This window comes from Lissotriton helveticus, chromosome 7 (assembly GCF_964261635.1).
Source record: "Lissotriton helveticus chromosome 7, aLisHel1.1, whole genome shotgun sequence".
NCBI lineage: Eukaryota > Metazoa > Chordata > Amphibia > Caudata > Salamandridae > Lissotriton > Lissotriton helveticus.
Genome location: NC_136068.1, coordinates 594,729,398 through 594,749,051, shown reverse-complemented (window position 1 = coordinate 594,749,051; position 19,654 = coordinate 594,729,398). Strand labels below are relative to the sequence as shown.

Sequence of the window (19,654 nt, the reverse complement as noted above, 5' to 3'; positions counted from 1 at the left end):
GGAGCCATAACGTTTATCCAGGGACTTTTTTGTTGGAGGGAGATCCAAAGGAAATAATGGAATTCCGTCCATCAGAGCCTCTTCCCAAAACTCTGAAGAAATATGGCCTTCAGTGGTTTTCCAAGCAGTATTTTCACTGGTTTATAAGCCCTGATAAAACTTGCTGGAGAGAATTTAGTAAACAAGCACCATGCGTTACACATCCATATTCCTTCTCAAATGGTTGGTAAGCACCTCTTCGTTGATCCTTTAGCGAAGGCATGAGTTGCAGTGTTGGCGCTCGGGTGTGAGGAGGGATCAGAACAAGGAGTCCAGTGCATTCAGGACAGATTGGATCTACATGTGAAACTGCTCGCTCTTTGCGATGCAGAGTAATCACAATTAGAGAGGCTCTCTCAAGGGTACAGTGAAAAAGGTGATAGTAAGTGTACAGTATTTTAAGTACAGATCAGGAGAAGAGCATTGGGGCACCCTTTTGGCAGTACGGGGTACACAGTCTTGGGGATACCGCAAACAGTGCAATGTACGTAGGATGAGCGTAGAGGGGAACAAGTGTTAGCAAGCCTGTTCTCAATAGGTTCAGAGCAAGAAGCCAAGATTGGTGTGGCCCGCTGCCCTAGAGTGCGGTGTTGTGGGTACACAGGCTGTGCTTGAATGCTTGACAGGAGTTGGAGACTGTTTTCACTTTTGGTTAATTCTGAGACCTGCAATTGTAGTAATTGGTTTCTGCCATATATTATGCCAGCCAAAACTAGTAGGAGCTCTTTGCTACATTGGGTGTACAGTGAATACACCTGGAGTCGCGGGGTATTGCTTCTTGTTGCAAATCTGTGCTGCTGAGTCATTTGACTGGTTACTTGTGCTGCATTATTCGCTGTGTGGCAGAACTCAGGTCTTCGTGGCATAAGGTGTGAATTGTTTGCAGGGATGATGAACCTGAGAATTGTGCTGTATGGTATGCCATGTGGAAGGGCTGGAGCTCTATGCAACTACCTAGTGGGCTGTATGCTTCTAATTTTCATGGTGTATTGTGTGTTGTGTGCCTCCTGTTTCATAGGTGATCATTGTTAATCTTGGGCTCTGTGCTTCATGGTGTGCAGTATGCCTGTGGTGTGACCCGTACCTCTAAGATGCATGGTGTTCAGTAGGCCGGCGGTGTGACCGTTACCGCTACGATGCATGGTGTGCAGTGTGCCTGTGTTGTGACCCGTACCTGTAAGATGCATGGTATGCTGTACATTGATTGTGTGACAGCAAGCTGTATGCTGCATGGTGGCAGGTTGCCTATGGAATGGTGTGAGCTCTGTGGTGCACGCTGCACTCTACCCACGCCGCAGTGTGCTCCAGCCAGCCCAGGCTGTGCACTGCCCACCACATGACATGATCTCTTACCACTCACCCACATCCCACAGGCACTCGCTGAGGATGGAGAGTCATCCAGCCTATCTTGCCAACGACTCCAGCAAAAAGAGGTTGGTGGAAGATACTGAGGACTGGCAGCCAAGGACTGGAACTGCCCAGTCTCGCTCCTTCCGGATCCTAGCTCAGCTCACGGACACAGACTTCAGTAAGTTTCTGATATAAACAGAGGACAGTCCAAGGGGGCAGGAAAAAAGCACAACACATGGCACATTTGATCTGCAGTGGCGGCCAGCACAGGTAAGAGCAGCGGGCAGGGGGGCAGGGGTGGGGGGTAAGTCGACAGACAACGGGATAGGTAAAATTGAATAAATAAATAAAACCATGTACCTTGCACCTGGCGCATCGCCGAGCCGGCAATGCGGGGAGCGCAAGGTAAGTGGTTTAATTGTTTTAATTACATTTTACCCACCCCGTTGTCCGTCGACTCCCCCCCTCACCACCCCGCCCTACCGCTCTTATCCGTGCCGGCCGCCACTGATGAGCTGTGTTGTTCATGTGGCATTATATTAGGTTTACTGTGACTGTAGTTCACTCCCATGTTTGTGGAATCTCAGGACAGTCTTGCACCGGTTTTGGTGGTAGTGGAGCCTGAAATTCTTGGTAAGTGTCTAATGATCAGCCAGTCTGGATCTATCAATTTGATCGATCTATACATGTTTTGTGTGGAGCACTTGAGATGTAAGTTCTCCTGGAGAGTTCTTTTCAGTTGACAGTACTCTTGGTTCTTACTATCCCTGATCGATTGGCAGTGCAATTGGTTAGCACTCATTTTTGTCGAAAGAAGAGTACTCTTAGACAGAAGGGCTTCTAGTAAAACCTCTTAGCAGTTAAGTGTGTATTTTAACTTACTCCAAGTGACATAGCTTGTGTGACCATGGAGAGAATCCATGATACTCAAAGTACAGCCCGGGGGCCTCTTGCGGCCCTCTTGACTTTTACATGCGCCCCGCCCCCAGGTGAACAGCAGCATGAGCTGCTGTTTAGCTGCTGAGCATTAATATTCAGAAAAAAAGTTACATAAACAGGCAAGCATTTATTAACCTGCGCATTAATGCTGGCACGTTTAATTAATATTTGATTTTAGAGCTCCTTACACAATCCATGACCCATCCAAACCAACTGCCCTACGCCACCCCGTTTGCATCAATGCAGCCCTTGGTCACACCACAGACAGTACTTTGTGACCCCATTGCATATGTTTTCGAGTACCTATATTCTAGATGAATGGTAGAGCATGGATGAAATGTAAGGGCCTTAGTCAGTGTTTCCTTACAGAGAGAAGGGATAGATTGTGTAGATTCTTTGAATCCGTCTATCAACAAGGGCAAAAGGTTAATGGATGTAGAAGAGTTAAAGTACAGTTAATTAACTAATTCATTCATTCATTCATTCATTCATTCATTCATTCATGTATTGGGTAAGTGATTATCAGCATCTTCTGAGCCCCTTAGAAACTGTTATATCCTACAACTCAGGCTGCTATAAATTAATCTTGTCCAGTGGGGGCCGATTCGTGGATGCCCGTCTACAGGGATTCCGCTTAAAAAGTGAGGGCTCGCCCTGCAGTGGCCATTGCAACGATTCTTGTTTGTTGGATATTCAGATGGAGTTGAGTGATTTTCCTCCGCTATTTGGCCCTATTTCCTGTCACTAGCTTGTTGTTTCTGCAGTTTCTCATCACTATTTCCTGCCACAGTTAATAATTGTTTGTGACACTAGGGGTTGAGCATTTACAGGGACTTGGCACCAGGTAATCTTGGCTATGTAAGCGCTCTGCCTTGGTGCCTGGTGGAATGGCCATTTTGTGACTCTGGCTTTGGGTCACAATAGTGCACATTACTTGTAGGCACCAGAGATGATGGCTCCTGGTAGGAATTTGTAAACGCCAACCATGCCGAATACCTTTTCTTGAACATTTACATTCACCTAAACAGTTTTGTACCCCTAAGTCAGCCTTTGATAGGAATTATTGCACGTTCTCAGACCCGTGCATCCAACATTAACAACCTTAAAGGTGTTTTTTGTATCCTATGTAATTTTTCTTTCATCATTAAATCATTAAGCCCTGAGAACCTGTTGCGTCATCTGCTAGTGGAAGATTGAGATATTTCTCTTGCCTCACAAACGAGTCTGAGTTTCTTGTGTTGACCTTTTGGAAGCATTCACTTTGCAAGTGAAACAAGCTTCAATCTGAGTCAACAAGTTTTCTCCAAGTTAGGCCTTTCCCAGTAAGCCGACAAAACAAGAGCTAGGAATGGTGGCGTTGATCTCTTGAAAGAACAAACAAAGACCCTTAGATATGACCAAGCTGTTGTCGTCTTGGCCACTCTCTCCTTTCTAAATTGATTAGGACTTTGTCTCCGATTTGACCCTTGTGGCCTTAAAACTGGGCAGTGCCCCTGGTTGGTTTGTGTAGAAGGCAGATACCCTCCTCCTTCTCTAGGGTGCCATGTTGGCACCATTTTTTTGGGAGCTACTTGGCCCATTATCTGGAAATACCTGTGACTTTGGCTACCCCAGCATTGGGAGCTGTTCAACAGCAGAGAACTTTGTTCCTGCTGTGTGGTGAGCGTTATAATGGTCAGACCCCCTATCTACATCTATTCTCACAGATCAAGGTGCAGCGCCTCGCTGCGTTTCAAGGCATCGACCTGACTCATTTTTCAATAGTATTTTACTACCAATTTAGTAAAAAGAGAATAGACATTGCGTTAGAAGACTGTGGGCCATATTTAGATTTTGGCATATGTGATACGTCGTCAAAACGTGACAGCTATCCCATTCACTGTATTGCAAGTGACACAGTATATGATCCACTTGCAATATGGCAGCTGAGACATCAGTCATGTTTGTTTTAAACCTCTACGCTGTCTGGACCAAAGTGCAGTCTCCCGACTGCAGAACTCTAAATAAGGCAGACTCCAGAGGTTTCCTTTCATGGTATTTTCTTCTGAGTGCGATGACAGAATGACAGTGATGCTTCACAGCATGAAAGCCTTGCCCAAGAAAGAGTAGTAAAAGGTGTTAGAAAAATATCTGAACAGGGGTCCTTTAATAGCCAGGGTATCCAGACAACAATATTTGACGCAGTCCAGAGCCCACTGCTGCTGTGGCTCTGGATTCATTGGGGTTTTGTAATCTTAAGTGCAGTAGCAACAGATGCCAGTCCCTCTGGTCAGGGCTCGAAAGAGCTGTGGTAGCGGAGTTCGTCTGCCTTGCTTCCTACGTGCTATGGTTGCTCAGGTATTTGGGTTCCTTATTCCAACGCTTTACTCCTCGATTGTCTCTGGTTCTCTTTGTGTCTATTGCTGTGAGGCTTTGTGTTTCTGGGAGCCTTTGGCTACAGAGGTCTGTGGGATTTCATGTGCTCTGATGTCCATGGTGTCCTCTAGTTCTAGGCTCCCAGGGCTGAAAGTTGAGCACTCATCTCCTCTTCTTAACTCATACTTCTCTTCTTCTTTCCTTAATGCTTTCTGCGTGTCCTCAGTGCAAGACCCGGATGATGAACATGTGAAAAAGGCCAGGTAAGGGTGTAGGACCTCAGTCAGGGCTGGGAGGGAAAGCAAGAGATGGGTCTAAATAAGGGAATGAGAAAGATGACAAACTATGTGGGAAGAAGGAGAGAAATGACAGCCTATGGTAAGACTGGAGGCAGGGTGGTTACGTATACTAGGCACTGATGCAGGGTAACAGTCAATGTTAGATGCCAATGAAAGGTACTGGCCTGTGCTGCAATCACTCTTTCCCTGATAACTTACCTTCAGGCTTCAGTCTCTTCACCTGAGGGGGTCATTGATGCGCTGCTGTTAACTGTAGGCTGAGACATGAGGTCAATGTGAGATGGACTTCCATTGCAAAGATTCTGCAAATCAGTATCAGGGCAATGGATGTGGCCCACTGACCAAAAGCCATTGCTAGATGTATGATATGGATGATTTTAAGGAATAGGTTGGTGAGGCTGCTAAAGCTGAGTCTAAGGCCAGGCATAAAAATATGATGGTCAAAGAAAAGCAGAGCAGTTGTATAGCACGCAACTAAATGGAATTCAAACCAGAATGAAAAGTCTGATTGAAACATGAATTTCAGCGATGTATACACATTGCAATATGACCAGTCATCTTTTTTAACCTTGCTTTAAAGTGTCATATACCCAGAATACTTTTCTTCCAGTTCCATAATGTGGCAGGGCTGGAGGGGCTCAAACGGGTGTGCACAATGCTCGGCAGCTCCTTGGAAACAACCACTAAACTGTGGCAGATGGAATTTTCGTCTGTGACCCAGGTGTGAGTCTGAGAGCGCCTAGGATAAACAGGGGCTGAAGTGGGAGTGGGGTCATTGATATCTAGAGGGAGGAGCTGAGTTAAGTGTTAGCTAGCTGGTGGTGCAGACTCAATGTTAATTAGCAGGAGGCACAGACTCGGTGTTAGCTAGCTGGTGGTGCAGACTCAATAATAGTTAGCAGGAGGCACAGTGTTAGGTTGCAGGAGATGTGACTCAATGTTAGTTATCAGGAGGTGCAGACTCAGTGTTAGTTTGCAGGAGGTGCAGACTCAATGTTTGTTACTGGGAGGTGCAGACTCAATGTTAGTTATCAGGAGGTGCAGACTCAATGTTAGTTTGCAGGACTTGCAGACTCAATGTTAGTTATCCGGAGGTGCAGACTCAGTGTTAGTTAGCAGGAGTCACAGACTCTGTGTTAGCTAGCAGGAGGTGCCGACTCAATGTTAGTTTGCAGGAGATGCAGACTCGATGTTGGCTATCAGGAGGTGCAGACTCAATGTTAGTTTGCAGGACTTGCAGACTCAATGTTAGTTATCCGGAGGTGCAGACTCAGTGTTAGTTAGCAGGAGTCACAGACTCTGTGTTAGCTAGCAGGAGGTGCCGACTCAATGTTAGTTTGCAGGAGGTGCAGACTCGATGTTAGCTATCAGGAGGTGCAGACTCAATGTTAGTTTGCAGGTAATGCAGACTCAATGTTTGTTACTGGGAGGTGCAGACTCAATGTTAGTTAGCAGGAGGTGCAGACTCAATGTTAGTTTGCAGGAGGTGCAGACTCAGTGTTATTTTGCAGGAGGTGCAGACTCAGTGTTAGTTTGCAGGAGGTGCAGACTCGATGTTAGCTATCAGGAGGTGCAGACTCAATGTTAGTTTGCAGGAGGTGCAGACTCAATGTTTGTTACTGGGAGGTGCAGACTCAATGTTAGTTAGCAGGGGGTGCAGACTGAATTTTAGTTAGCAGGAGGCGCGGCTCAGAGTTCACTGGGACGGCTTTGCCACTTCATCTCTCCTGGTGATCTCTTTGTGCACTCTGAGCAGCTCTTCTTGCTCTAGAGGTGGTGAGACTCTGATCTTTCTTGATGCTGTACCTGATTCATCACTTTGTCTCCGATGCTAATTCTTCTTATTCTCTTTTCTCTTCTCTGGTGTGTCTGTATTACTGTTCACCACGTGACTGTCCTTCCATGTGTCTCCTTCCATCTTCTTTCCTCCCTACTCACTTCTGTCTTTCTCGTTTAACTTTCCTTGTTTCTCTTGCTCTGTCACCCACATTCTCATTTCAAAATTTCACTTGCTCTAACCTTTGCGCCCCTCTCTCTCTCTCTCTCTTTCTCCCCCCTCCCGCGCTCCCCACCTCCTTGCTCCCTGTCTTGTACTCTCTCTCTTTCTCTCTCTCTCTCTCTCTTTCTCCTTCTCCCCCCCCGCACCCCTCCCCTCCCGCGCTCTCCACCTCCTGGCTCCCTGTCTTGTACTCTCTCTTTCTCCCTCTCTCTCTCTCTCTCTCTCTCTCTCTCTCTCTCTTCTCCTTCGCCCCCCTCCCCTCCCGCGCTCTCCACCTCCTTGCTCCCTGTCTTGTACTCTCCCTCTCTCTCTCTTTCTTTCTCCCTCTCTCTCTCTCTCTCTTTCGCCCCCCTCCCCTCCCGCGCTCTCCACCTCCTTGCTCCCTGTCTTGTACTCTCTCTCTCTCTCTCTCTTTCTCTTTCTCTCTCTCTTTCTCTTTCTCTCTCTCTCTCTCTCTTTCGCCCCCCTCCCCTCCCGCGCTCTCCACCTCCTTGCTCCCTGTCTTGTACTCTCCCTCTCTCTCTCTTTTTCCCTCTCTCTCTCTCTCTCTTTCTCCTTCGCCCCCCTCCCCTCCCGCGCTCTCCACCTCCTTGCTCCCTGTCTTGTACTCTCCCTCTCTCTCTCTTTCTTTCTCCCTCTCTCTCTCTCTCTCTTTCGCCCCCCTCCCCTCCCGCGCTCTCCACCTCCTTGCTCCCTGTCTTGTACTCTCTCTCTCTCTCTCTCTTTCTCTTTCTCTCTCTCTTTCTCTTTCTCTCTCTCTCTTTCTCCTTCGCCCCCTCCCCTCCCGCGCTCTCCACCTCCTGGCTCCCTGTCTTGTACTCTCTCTCTTTCTCTCTCTCTCTTTCTCTCTCTCTCTTTCTCTCTCTCTCTTTCTCTCTCTCTCTCTCTCTCTTTCTCTCTCTCTTTCTCTTTCTTTCTCTTTCTCTCTCTCTCTCGCTCTCTCTCTCTTTCTCCTTCTCCCCGCCCCCCTTCCGCGCTCTCCACCTCCTTGCTCCCTGTCTTGTACTCTCTCTCTCTCTCTCTCTCTCTCTCTCTCTCTCTCTCTCTCTCTCTCTCTCTCTCTCTCTCTCTCTCTCTCTCTCTCTCTCTGTCTCTCTTTCTCCTTCTCCCCCCCTTCCCGCGCTCTCCACCTCCTGGCTCCCTGTCATGTACTCTACCTGTCTTCCTTCGGCTCAGGGAGAAGTTTATCACCGAGCTGCAGAGCCCCCGCTACACCCGCCTGCGGGACTGGCACCACGAGCGCTCCGCCTGCTCTCTGAACGTCAAGCCCTGAGCTTGCACCGGTGCGGAAGAAGAGGGGAGAGTGGAGGGAGAGAAGGGGGCCTTGTCTGTGCTGGGGGTGCCCAACCTCGGCCCCCTCCCGAAAAATGTGCAGTACCCAGGGATAAATAGCGGTGGCTTTTTAATCGTAGGAATTTGTTTAGAAGTAGCCAACTATTTAAAAAAAATGTATTTATATAATATGTGTCCGGAGCTAGACTCTCTGCCTTCTGAATGCTTTAGAGCCACAAAGGGACTTTCACCGCCTCCAGGTGTGGGGCAGTGGTTCATTATGACAAGGAAGTGGGAACAGACCCCAAAGTCCCTCTTGAAGTTGGGAGACTTGAAGTTGGGAGACTTCAGTATATCCGCCTGGGAGAGAGGAGATTTTATAACCCGCCTTTTCAATCAATCTATTCTAGAGGAGGGACCCCAGTTCTGACCCCCTCTCACTTTCTTCGCCCTTTATTCTTGGTGGGAGCTGCCCCCACTCCCTCATACCTCATCTTCTCCCCCAGGACAGACACTGGGTGCTCGCCTGTGAGTTCCCTGGGAAGGGAATACCTTGGCCTTAGTTCATAAAGAGGAGTGGGGGTTGTGCCTGTGCTGGGGGGTGCCTTGTTCTAGCCCACTCTGCAGGGGGCCTGGAAGAAATGTTTATGTATTCTGCTCGATGTCCTAGATTAATGTAATAAAAGACATTTTATGTACCCTGATAGTTATAATTTTGCCGTTTGTATCATTACAGTGTTCATGACATTGGAGTATCCGCTATTGTGGCTTTTGTTTCTAACTAAGGGCGTCTTAGCAACCTCCCTTCTTAATCGTGAAATGCCCTTCTGTGTTTCAGTTTTTAATATCCCTGTATTGCACTTTTCCACCATCAAGCCCAATGAAAGGATCCCATCTTTTTTTTATCATTGTACCACCTGAAGGTAGCCTAGCTTTTCACTAATGGCTTTTGGACACATCCTTTTTTCATCACTGTACCTCCGGGTGGTACATTCTGCGCTCTGGAGTTTAGTCGTCTTTTTCAGCGTTATACGCCTTGGACCTAGCTTGCCATTTCAACATTATACCTAACACTGTAATTATTGTCTTCTTAATTTTATAGACTAATCCTTTGTTTTAATTAGCTTGTTCTTTCTTAGCAACAGTATGCAAAACTTATTTTAAAAAAGAAGCCCTGGAATTCACCTGTTGGACCCCCCCCTTATAAACAGCTCAACTTCAGTCTCCCTTCAGAATGCAGAAAATGAACTAAAATGTGATCTCATCTGGTCACTGCTGGTGTGTTTGATGCTTTTATGAGCATTTTGTGTCCCTCTCACATAACAGTATGTAGTCTGGCATGAAGTTCCTGGGTTCAGTCGTAATCAAAACATCTCTTTTCTATGTACACTTAAGTTGTAATAATTTCACTACAGAATATTGAGGCTAGTCATATTGTGACATACAATCGTGTGCAGAAAATCGAGGTACAAAATATCGAAAGGTAAGTGCATAGAGTATATAGATTGACTATTTTAATTACACATCTATGCACCATGAAGATATATATATCCACAAGGTACATATATATGTGTGGAGTTGGATATCTATACTTGGTAATACTAAGGCATCTATTCCTAGGAACCTATACATAGCTTTCGATATTTCGTCCTTCGATTTTGTGTTTGTGACATTTGGTTCCATTGAGATTCCTACCTTGATACTCCAGTGGCATACCCGTTGTTATAAATCTTCATCTTGCTTCAACACACAGGCAAAAGTGGCTCTACCTGGGCCTACCTGATTTGTGGGGGTCTCTAAATCTGATTTTTCAGGGCACAGGAGGGGCCACAAATAAAACCGGTCGCCCATCGACAACGGAAGATCATGAAGATTGTGTGCATATGTGTAATATATGCACATACTTTATTGAAAACCTTTGGACCACAATTCACCTTTGCATTACTCACAAATTGACAGCGCGTTCTCAGTATACATGCCAGTCTTTATGTTTCATTGTCCAGATTAACCATTTCAGAACTTTTAATCTCATATTCTGGTAATAGCCCAGCCATATCACATTAGTGAGCTGCAAAGAACCCATTTCCGATGGCTCACCTGGGTGGGAGAGAGAGAGAGATATATATATAGAGAGAGTGTGTGTTTATATATATATATATATATATATATATATATATATATATATATATATATATATATATATTTCTCCAACAAACAGTCCAAATTCAGCGCACACTTTCACACAGCAGGTGCAGGACGTCGAGGTCGGACTTAACCTTGCAAAACACGTTCTCATCAATGAAAACACCGCACTCAAGTCTTCATTCCTTGACTAGAATGTATTCAGCACAATTATCAGCATCACCACCATCAACGTTTCGACCAAGAGATGGTCTTGTTCACGGTCGAACAAGATAATTTCTTGGTCAAAAAGTCAGTGGTGATGGTGATAATTGTGCTGAATAAATCCTAGTCAAGGAATGAAGACTCGAGGAGTGCAGTGTTTTCAATGATGAGAAAAAAAACCCATATATATATATATATATATATATATATATATATATATATATATATATATATATATATAGTGTTCTGGGTCATAAACTTCTGTTTTGTGGACACATCCATCCATCCAGTGTATGGGCGCTCATTGCAAGCCTTATGCTTGTGTTGTGTTTGACAAGGATCAAGGTCGTTTTGAAGGATCAAGTTGCATCAACTGAGTGCCAGGATAGAAGTGGGCACTAAAGTTCAGTGAGGAGGTGCATTGACAGAGTTGTTTGTGTGGTCTGTGTCTTTGAATAGCAAGAGTTTGTGCAGTTCGGCAAAGAGTCAGATTGGCAGAGCTGGTTGTGGGCCCACACCTAAAATTCAAGAAGGCAGCAGATCGCTTTATGCGCACTTACACAATTGTTTGTGTGCTTTACAGGGAACTCATTAATTGTCAAAAAATCAACTCAGGCTCAAGGTGCAGGACCATTAAAATGTAGTGTAGTTCGATTGACCGATTATAGAAACAAGTATTTGATTAGAAGAAAGGATAGGGGTGCATGTAATGGGCACAGTGCCAGGCCACACTGTTGAGTTGATTTTTGCATAATTTTATTGGAATTTACACACATTCATAAATATTATATTTACTCAATGTTTCATCACCAATGTTTATAATGTAAGACACTTGTAAATTACATATTTCTCCTACTATCACACAAAACCAGGATACAAAGCCAAGTCTCCGGCAGCCAAGGTGCACGACTTTTGTGCCATTGCATCAAAATATATACAAATATAGATAGGAAAGAGTGAATATGTTCTTCTTTCATGCTGACATCCAGTAGACTTCAAGTGCAAAGCGTGTGTTGTCCAAAATGTCCCTCAGAGCTCCGAGGTGAGAAACATCCCAGTTAGTCATTGTTTACTCATTTGTAATTTTATGTTATTTAAGGTTCCCAAAATCATCTGTCCTGCTTTCATAGTAGCAGAGGAGTCAGTGGAGTAATGGAGGCGCCATACAAAATATAGTCTCTCCTTCCTGTCAAAATGTAAAAAAAAAATACCTAGCTTCCGAACACCAACCCACACACCCTCTGTGCCTTCCCTCGCCCTCACAGAGCTATGCTCTCCATCAGAGCGGAGAGCTAGCATTGCATTGACAGGCTCCCTGAGAGCACTGTCAGAGGAGGCTCTCACTCCTTTAAGGCATAGCGACAGTTGCAAAAAATGTTTGCTTCCCACTGTTGCTACCCTGTAGCAGTGAGTAACCCATTTAGAATATGATATTTGAGCTAGTGGCATAGAGTGAGTGGTTTACAGTTCATTTGCATGCTTTCCTTACTCTTGTTCTCCCCTTGTTCAATATACAACAGTCTTACCATGTTTTGAATGAAAATCTGTGGGTGTTTACAGACAGAGTCTGTAACTCGACCCAGATGGCGTTGACTAAAAAAAGAAAATCCTCCTAGATGTTGCCCCAAGTGATGAGAAAGTTCGCATCGAGTTATTCTTCTCAACATTGTCATTGATAACTTAAAGGAGCCATATCAGAAAGCCCGGTGTTTAAAGGGGAGAGACATTTGACCCTGGGTTTGCCACCAGATTGGATCTCTTATTTGGCAATTGTGTCTTTCAGATGTTCAGTATGTTGCAAACCTGTAAAAACACTTTACAGTGTTGCTCGTGAAGCCTATCATATATTTCATTTTCCGATGTTCACCATCCTTGTGGTCACTGTGTTACATCACACCCTAATGCAGAAGCTTGTGAGCAATTATAGCAAAGAACCCTGAAGACTAGGCGTAGTCTATGCTGATGAGGAAAATGTTTTGAGTCAGAACAAGCACACAGCAGCAGATTGCTTAGAAGATTATGTCGAGGAACTTGACATCCAGTTAATTTCCCTGTTCATTAAACCATAGCATAACATAAGTCCTTAAATGTTGCCATTTACTATAAGAACATTGAAAACGGCAAGCCAGTAGTGATCAACATTCCCTACAGGGTTGAGTGGAGTCCTACGATGCAGCCACCTGTGTACTGAAATGAAGGAAAAGACGTCTTATCGATGACCTGCCCCACCAAGGGGGAAGGCTTCAACACCGAAGCAAAGGTTGTCATTACCCACAATCAATTTGTCATTGAACACCTGGCATCAATACCAAAACTTTCTTGACGATGATACATTTGTTAGGCACAACAATTGTGACGCCTCTGATTTTTACGATTCTATGTAGCGTCCTATGAGGTGGATATAGAACGATAAGAAATCAGGTGTTTTTGAGTTTGTGTAGAAAATATCGAGGTGCCAAAATATAATTCCTTAATATTGACAATAAGACTATATTCAAGGTAATTGTGCATTGATAAGCACAATTTTACTATTCTTAACTACACATGTACCTTGAAAATATATATTGTCCCATTACATGTATGTGGAGGTAAGTACTTTGAACCTATACTTACCTTCAGTATATTCTGGTTGTAGATATTATGGCTAGAATATTTTAGCACATCGACATTTAAAACTTAATACTCCGCACTGTACCATTCTGAACTGTTTGTTAGTCTTTGGTGTGATTATCAGGCAGCATTGCCATTTAACAGGGAGACTGTGCTATAACAGCCATCACCTCCCAAATATATGGTACCTTATACATCATGCGGCAGCCTACGTCTTAAGTGTTTTCCACATATGAGTTTTATGACTTCGACAAGGGAGCCACTACCTTATTTCATCAACACAGGTTAGTAGTAGCCAGGGGTAGTATGTGCTACCTCTTGGTTAAGCTTTAGTATCCCTGGAACTACCCTTGTTGCACACAATCTCAGTAATCATGGTGGCAGTGGCAAGAGCAACACGTATTGGCAAAGACAGTAGGTTGGGCCCATGTGTGAGCTATTGGCTTTGCCAGTGTTTTTTAGCCATGTTGTAAAGCACTGCTGTGCAGCATGGATAAAAGTTATTTTTAAAAAGCACTACAAAACATCATAAAAAACCCAAGGGCTATGAAGCGTGGAGCTGAAAAAAATAAAAATCGCTGGTACAGCTGGCGCTGGCCGAGTCATGGTGCTTTTTTTTGTTATGGCGAATGGGGGGCAACTCAGAGAACGGAAGGATGGGAGGTGGTACGGAATATACAACTTGAACAACATGAGGGTGGGGGAAGAGTGGGAAGAGACAACACGGACAACGGGGGTGGGAAGGAAGAGGCAACACATACAATGAGGGTGTGGGATGAGGTGGGAAGAAGCAACACTTGCATCAGGGGACGGTGTAAGCAAGAAGCAAGACGATTGGAAGAAGAAATAAAACAGAAAAAGCAACATTAAGGGAAGAAGAACAAAAGAAAATAGTACTTCAATCACAACACCAGTAGTGGAAGGACCCTAATCAAGATAAGCACTCAGTACTTGGTACATGCTCCAGGCGAAAAAAAGGAAGTGAAGCTGGTACGCGTTGCCCAATTAGGAGGCTGCAAATGAGAGTAACACAGAAGCCCATGAATGGAAAGCAGTGGATGGGCTCCGAATGTCATTTGAGGTGAAAGAGATTATACCACAATATCGATCTGCCACACATATACATGTTAGCAAACACACTGTATCTTCAAGCTAGGTAGATGTGGATGTAATAATAGTAAATCTATACTTCCTTATACTTACTTTACTTCACAATGTGTTGGTAGTCAATATCGTGGCCAGTGTTAATTGGTAAAAGAATGAGTGCCGGTGCCCAAAGTTCTACTAAGAAGACTGTGCTTTTAAGTGTCAGCGTGTTGAATACTAGGACCCCCCCCCTCCTTTATATCACTCATGCAGGTTTCTGCTTTCTCCCTCTGGGATGTTTTTTCCGTAGTTCTCTTCCTCCTCCTTTCAGCTTTATGTGTTTTTTCCTCTCTCAATCTTTGGAATTGTCTCATGAAGAAAAATAAGAGCGGTTGGCAAAAATGAGTGCAGGTGGCCCCCACTGGCTCAAATTAGGCAAGGATTATGGGAGATTGATAGTAACACCCCAATATTGTGACTTATATTCAGGGACATAGAATGTGTGATGTCAGATCTTCTACGCCTGGCCTAGCAACATGTGAATGGATCTCAATTGCTTGCTTTCTCTTTAATGTCCTCACATATACTATATATATTTACCTAGCTGGCCATAGTTGCCTTGATGTATTTTGACAATGTTATAAGTAAGGCTCCCAGTTTTCCATTTGACTGATTTTTACAGATACATACAGAAAGAAAACAATGTGTTTCTTGTCTGTATTTATTTTTAAAAGTGGAAAAATACTGAAAATCGTGCTTCTTTTGGGTGACTTCCCATGCTGTCTTTCATGAATCGCAGGCCAACAGCCGAGCGCATAGACAGCATGGGGAATTAAAAAACAGGATAACATTTCCTTAAATACAGGCATGTGTTTATATATATACATAACATATAATGGTAATATTTGCCTGCAGGTGTAGTGTTTTGTTATATTTGGCTGCTTAATTTGCTAAAATGCGGCAAGCATCAAAGTATGAAGGCATATTCGTCAGTTAATAAAATGAGGAAATATGTCATTTTGCAACTCTATTCCCAAAACACAAAATGCCTGGACTGGAGCAGCCTAACGGCTAGGGCGCTCGACCTCGGACCTGGGGATCTGGGTTCGAGTCTTGGTAACGACGCCAAAACCTCCTGTGATTCTGGGCAAATCACTTAATCTCCCCGTGCCTAAAATGAATGTGCGTCCTCATGTAATGTAACTGGTGCTATGTAAAGCGCTCTGATACCCGATTCGGTTCGGGTCTAGTTCGCGCTATATAAAACTCTGCAAAAAAATAAATATGGATAAATACCCATAAGATGGCCAAAAAATAAATATATAATTTTGCAATTCCATTTATTCCCAAAACACAGTATAAATATGGATAAATAACAATAAGATGGTCAAAAATAAATATAGATAAATACAGATGAAAATAAATTAAAAAATATCATAAAACTGAGGGCCCTAGTTATGAGTTAGGTTTGTGGCTTCCGGGCCGGAAAAGAAGTATGGGGCCGCTTCAGCTAATGCACATAATGTAAATCGACCCTCGTGCGTGGATTCAGTCACAGTAACAATTAAATCCTTAGTTGCCACAACACCTGCATAAAAGACGAAGAATCGAATGGACACCCAGGGAAGGAGGTTTACAAGCTGTCATTAGTAAACTTAAGTGCACCTTGTGCCACAGCAATTACGGCGGCATATGACAGGAATGTGGGAGAACAAGTCGGAGATAATTGATGTCTTCCAGAGAATAAGCAGCAGCTCACCTGGGACGCCGTCCAAGAGGGGAGGAGAACCTTAACGGATTACAGTAAGTTGGCCCTGGGTGCAGGAAACAATGTCACCAGACAGCTAGCACCAGGAGCCATTCACAGAGACGTTCTGTGCTCCAAATGTCTTTATTTCAACTGAGGTTGGGACACCTGTAATGAATATGACATACATTAGCACAATCTTGTTTGTCAGGAAGTGATGCTACTGTTGTATTGTAATTGTACTGTAATTGCATTTGTAAAGCGCTTACTACCCCTGAGTTCAAGGGCTTTTTCAGCGAGTAGCACGCTACTAGAAGCGCTATATAAATAATGCAGTTGAAACACACAGAAAGTATTTTGGCTGTGCAAGGGACATGGAAAACACCATACACATACAAATACAATACATTCTCAATAGCTCTTCAGAAGTACATCCAAACTGCTGGCGAATTTGCTGCAGCAAAGGACTACAGGTCTTAAAATGAGGCTAAAGCGTCCTTCTGTCAGGTTCCAGAGCTCATGGACACAAGGACTCTTGTGCGTTTCTCTAAGAGTGTGCAGGTCAGCTTCTTGTCTCCTAAAGTCTGTGCCTAGTACTCATCTTATGCAAGTCTGTGTGTTTATTTAGTAGGAAAGTATGTTTTCAGAGTCTTCTCAAGTTCACAGATTGTTGTTAGGTTAGTTGGTGAGTCCTCATAAAACCAGTATGCTGTGCAAATGATGTGCTGGGTAACAGGGACTGTGATGAATGAATCTGATTGGATATTGGCCTTGTGCTGCTGGGTGATTAATTCTGATTAGGTTGAACAATAGATGATATGTCAGAACTGGTGGAAATTGTTAAGGCACCAGGGACAGTAAGAGATGTTCTTCAGAAAATTGGGGGGCAGCAACACAAGCTAATATTATTTGTGTTGTTGATGAATCCTTCCTTATGGAACTCTGATCTTGACGAGGGTCCAGTCTGGATAGCGGAGAGGGCTAGAATGAAGGTTTCAGAATCAGTGACGTTAAGCCCAACCTGCAAGCTGTAGATAACGTGACCTGCATCTGTTAGCTGAAACAGAAAGATTAGTGCATGGGCAGGAAGTCAGATGATATCAAGTGAATGATGGTAGGCCTAGAATTTAAAAGACACACAAATGATGGATGGAATGTGGAACAAATCAAACACTCACCCCCAGTCAAGAGATCTGGGTTAAACCCATTGTTCTTTTGCTCACCATGCCACCCCCATTTAGACCCAGCCATTTGCCATTTGTTTCTCGCCCTAAGTGCACTGGGTATGCCCAGAGTCAGACGTGGGTCTCTTGCTCACTGCCACTGGATTCAAGCAAGCCTGGCTGATGAGGGGCGAAACCCAAAAACTGGCCCCAGGATGCTTGTTTCCAGTCCAGGGAGGACCTGGCCTGGCAGTTCAGGCTGGACTGTTCTCATGAGGCACATAAGACTTATTTGCGTATGGCTGGGTCCAAACTGGGGTGGCATAGTGAGCAAAAGAACAATGGATTTATCCTAGATCTCTTGACTGGGTGTGACTGTTTGATTTGTTCTGCATTTAATCGATCATTTCTGTGTCGTATGCCTTACATTTAAACATAATTTGCTTATCTTCTAGTCCAATGACCATTAAACTAAAGGCTGCTGCAAAAGATAGTATGCACACCACCAGTACACATCGCGAGTTTGTCGGATTAGGGTAGCTCTTTAGGGGTCTGTCGCTGAGTGTTGAGGGAGGAGATCTGGACTGTGTGGTCCAGCAGGAGTCGGTGTAATCATGTGCTGGGTCCAGCATAGAGGTACTGTGTCTAGGTTAGAGGCGGTGTCGTCCACTAAGAGCATAGGGTCAGAGGTAGAGAGGAGGTGTTGTGATAGTGCCTGTTCCATTTGTAAAAGGTATGGTGAACGTGCATGGTGTGGCGAGCCAGGAGCATCCTGTCTCATCAGGAGGTGCTGCATTAAAGCCTCGGAGTTTTTGTCAAGTAATGAATATGTGGTAAGTAGGGGACATGTTTAAGAATATAGTTGTGGTGTATTAGATGAGTGTGTCACAGAGTGAGAGGTGCGATATTACAGTAAAAGTGTGTTTTAGTAACAAGAGTTAGGGCTAAAGTGAGAGCTGTTGTAGCAATACCAACATCTATTAATGTTATTGTGGTATGGAATTGGGGCTATGTCCACATTATGTGGAACAGTAATGAACGCAGCTCACTAACTTGAGGATTTAGTAATAAAAATTTGAAAACAGGCCAAGAGATTCTCACGCAAGTGGAAGGCCTAAATAAATACTTGGGACAAAACCATTTTGAGGTACTAATTTTAGAGCCTTGAGTAAGAATGTTCTTAGTTGCTGAAAAATGGTGTGAAGTTGGTCCGTGAGCCTATTTTAGACCAGTAACAACCAGCAAAGAAGAAACTCATGTGTCATATATAGGATTTCACTCAAGCTAATAATAGTAAAAGTGGAGCCACAGGCACTGGCAAAACACTTCTAACCAAAACCTACAAACATATACTATGCTCTGGAAGTTATTCGAAGTTTTAAAACTTCAAAATATTATTTTCAGCAAAAATATGTCAAGTATAACTCACAAATGCTGTAAAAAGTGTCATACTTACAAACGGCCTCACAGAAACATATTTACATCTGTTCAAGAAGCTATTAATTACTCTGTAAGATACTTTCCAAATATTTTTTTAAAAGTCGAATACGAAAAAATTGTCCAAATAATATAACGCAGAGTGTTATAAAGCAAATTGAAAATAAATAACATAAATGACTGTTAATGTACATTATTCCTCTGCAGACTCTTCTTAGGATATTGATGAAACTTACAAAGCTCTTGACTTCTTACAATATCAACAGAGCCCAGAGAGTGCTAAAAGCCTGTATTAGAGGGCTACATTCTATGTAATAAAATTAAACAACAGCAATATACGCCCTTCATATTTTAGTCAGGCGTCACAGTACAGAAAAGGTAACCTAAGAAATATTACATTAAAAATGATTATAAATTATCCTTTATCAATCATTTATTCTAGATAAAATGATGGGTTGTTTTGCAAACCTAAAATGTCTGTTGAGTGGTGTCTATCCTTTCTTGTAATAAGATCCAGAATTTAGACCCATGAGTGGAAGTTGCATATATGTCAAGAGAAAAATGAATTGACAAGAAATCTTTGAGTCAAAGGCTTCTATGAGCTTCAGTCTAGCTGGCCTCAACTCTAGCTGGCCATACGCAACCCCACAAATAGTTTCCGACAAACACAAGGAATAATCATTCAGAGAAGGCCTGCCTTAGTAATTCCCACAGACAGTACTCTTCCGAGGCAACGGTTTGAATCGATGGAGGCAGGCAAGTATTTGCTGGGCTTTAACCCCTAAATGTGCGTTGTGTACACGAGTTAGAAGAAAATGAAGCGAGTGTCTCTTGAGCTGCAGCCTTGTGCAGATGGTCTATCAAGAATTTGTTTTGACTCTTGGTTGCAAACATGAGGAAATGATAGATGGAGCGCTGAAACTTTTCAAACACTCGCCCCCAGTCACAGATCTAGGTTGAATCCATCATCGTTCTTTAGCTCACTTCCCCACCTCAATTCTGACCCAGCTAT

At 43.8% G+C, this 19,654-nt stretch overlaps 1 protein-coding gene across 1 annotated transcript in view; it reads left to right on the top strand.

Annotated features, from left to right (window-relative positions):
* Window positions 1–19,654, top strand: part of PDLIM7 (PDZ and LIM domain 7) — a 138,516-nt gene that overhangs the window by 87,492 nt on the left and 31,370 nt on the right. The window contains exons 5-8 of the mRNA XM_078653207.1: window positions 1,434–1,567; window positions 4,910–4,946; window positions 8,158–8,251; window positions 9,669–9,736. Coding sequence (XP_078509333.1) covers window positions 1,434–1,567; window positions 4,910–4,946; window positions 8,158–8,251; window positions 9,669–9,736 — 333 coding nt within the window. The remainder of the gene's footprint in view (window positions 1–1,433; window positions 1,568–4,909; window positions 4,947–8,157; window positions 8,252–9,668; window positions 9,737–19,654) is intronic.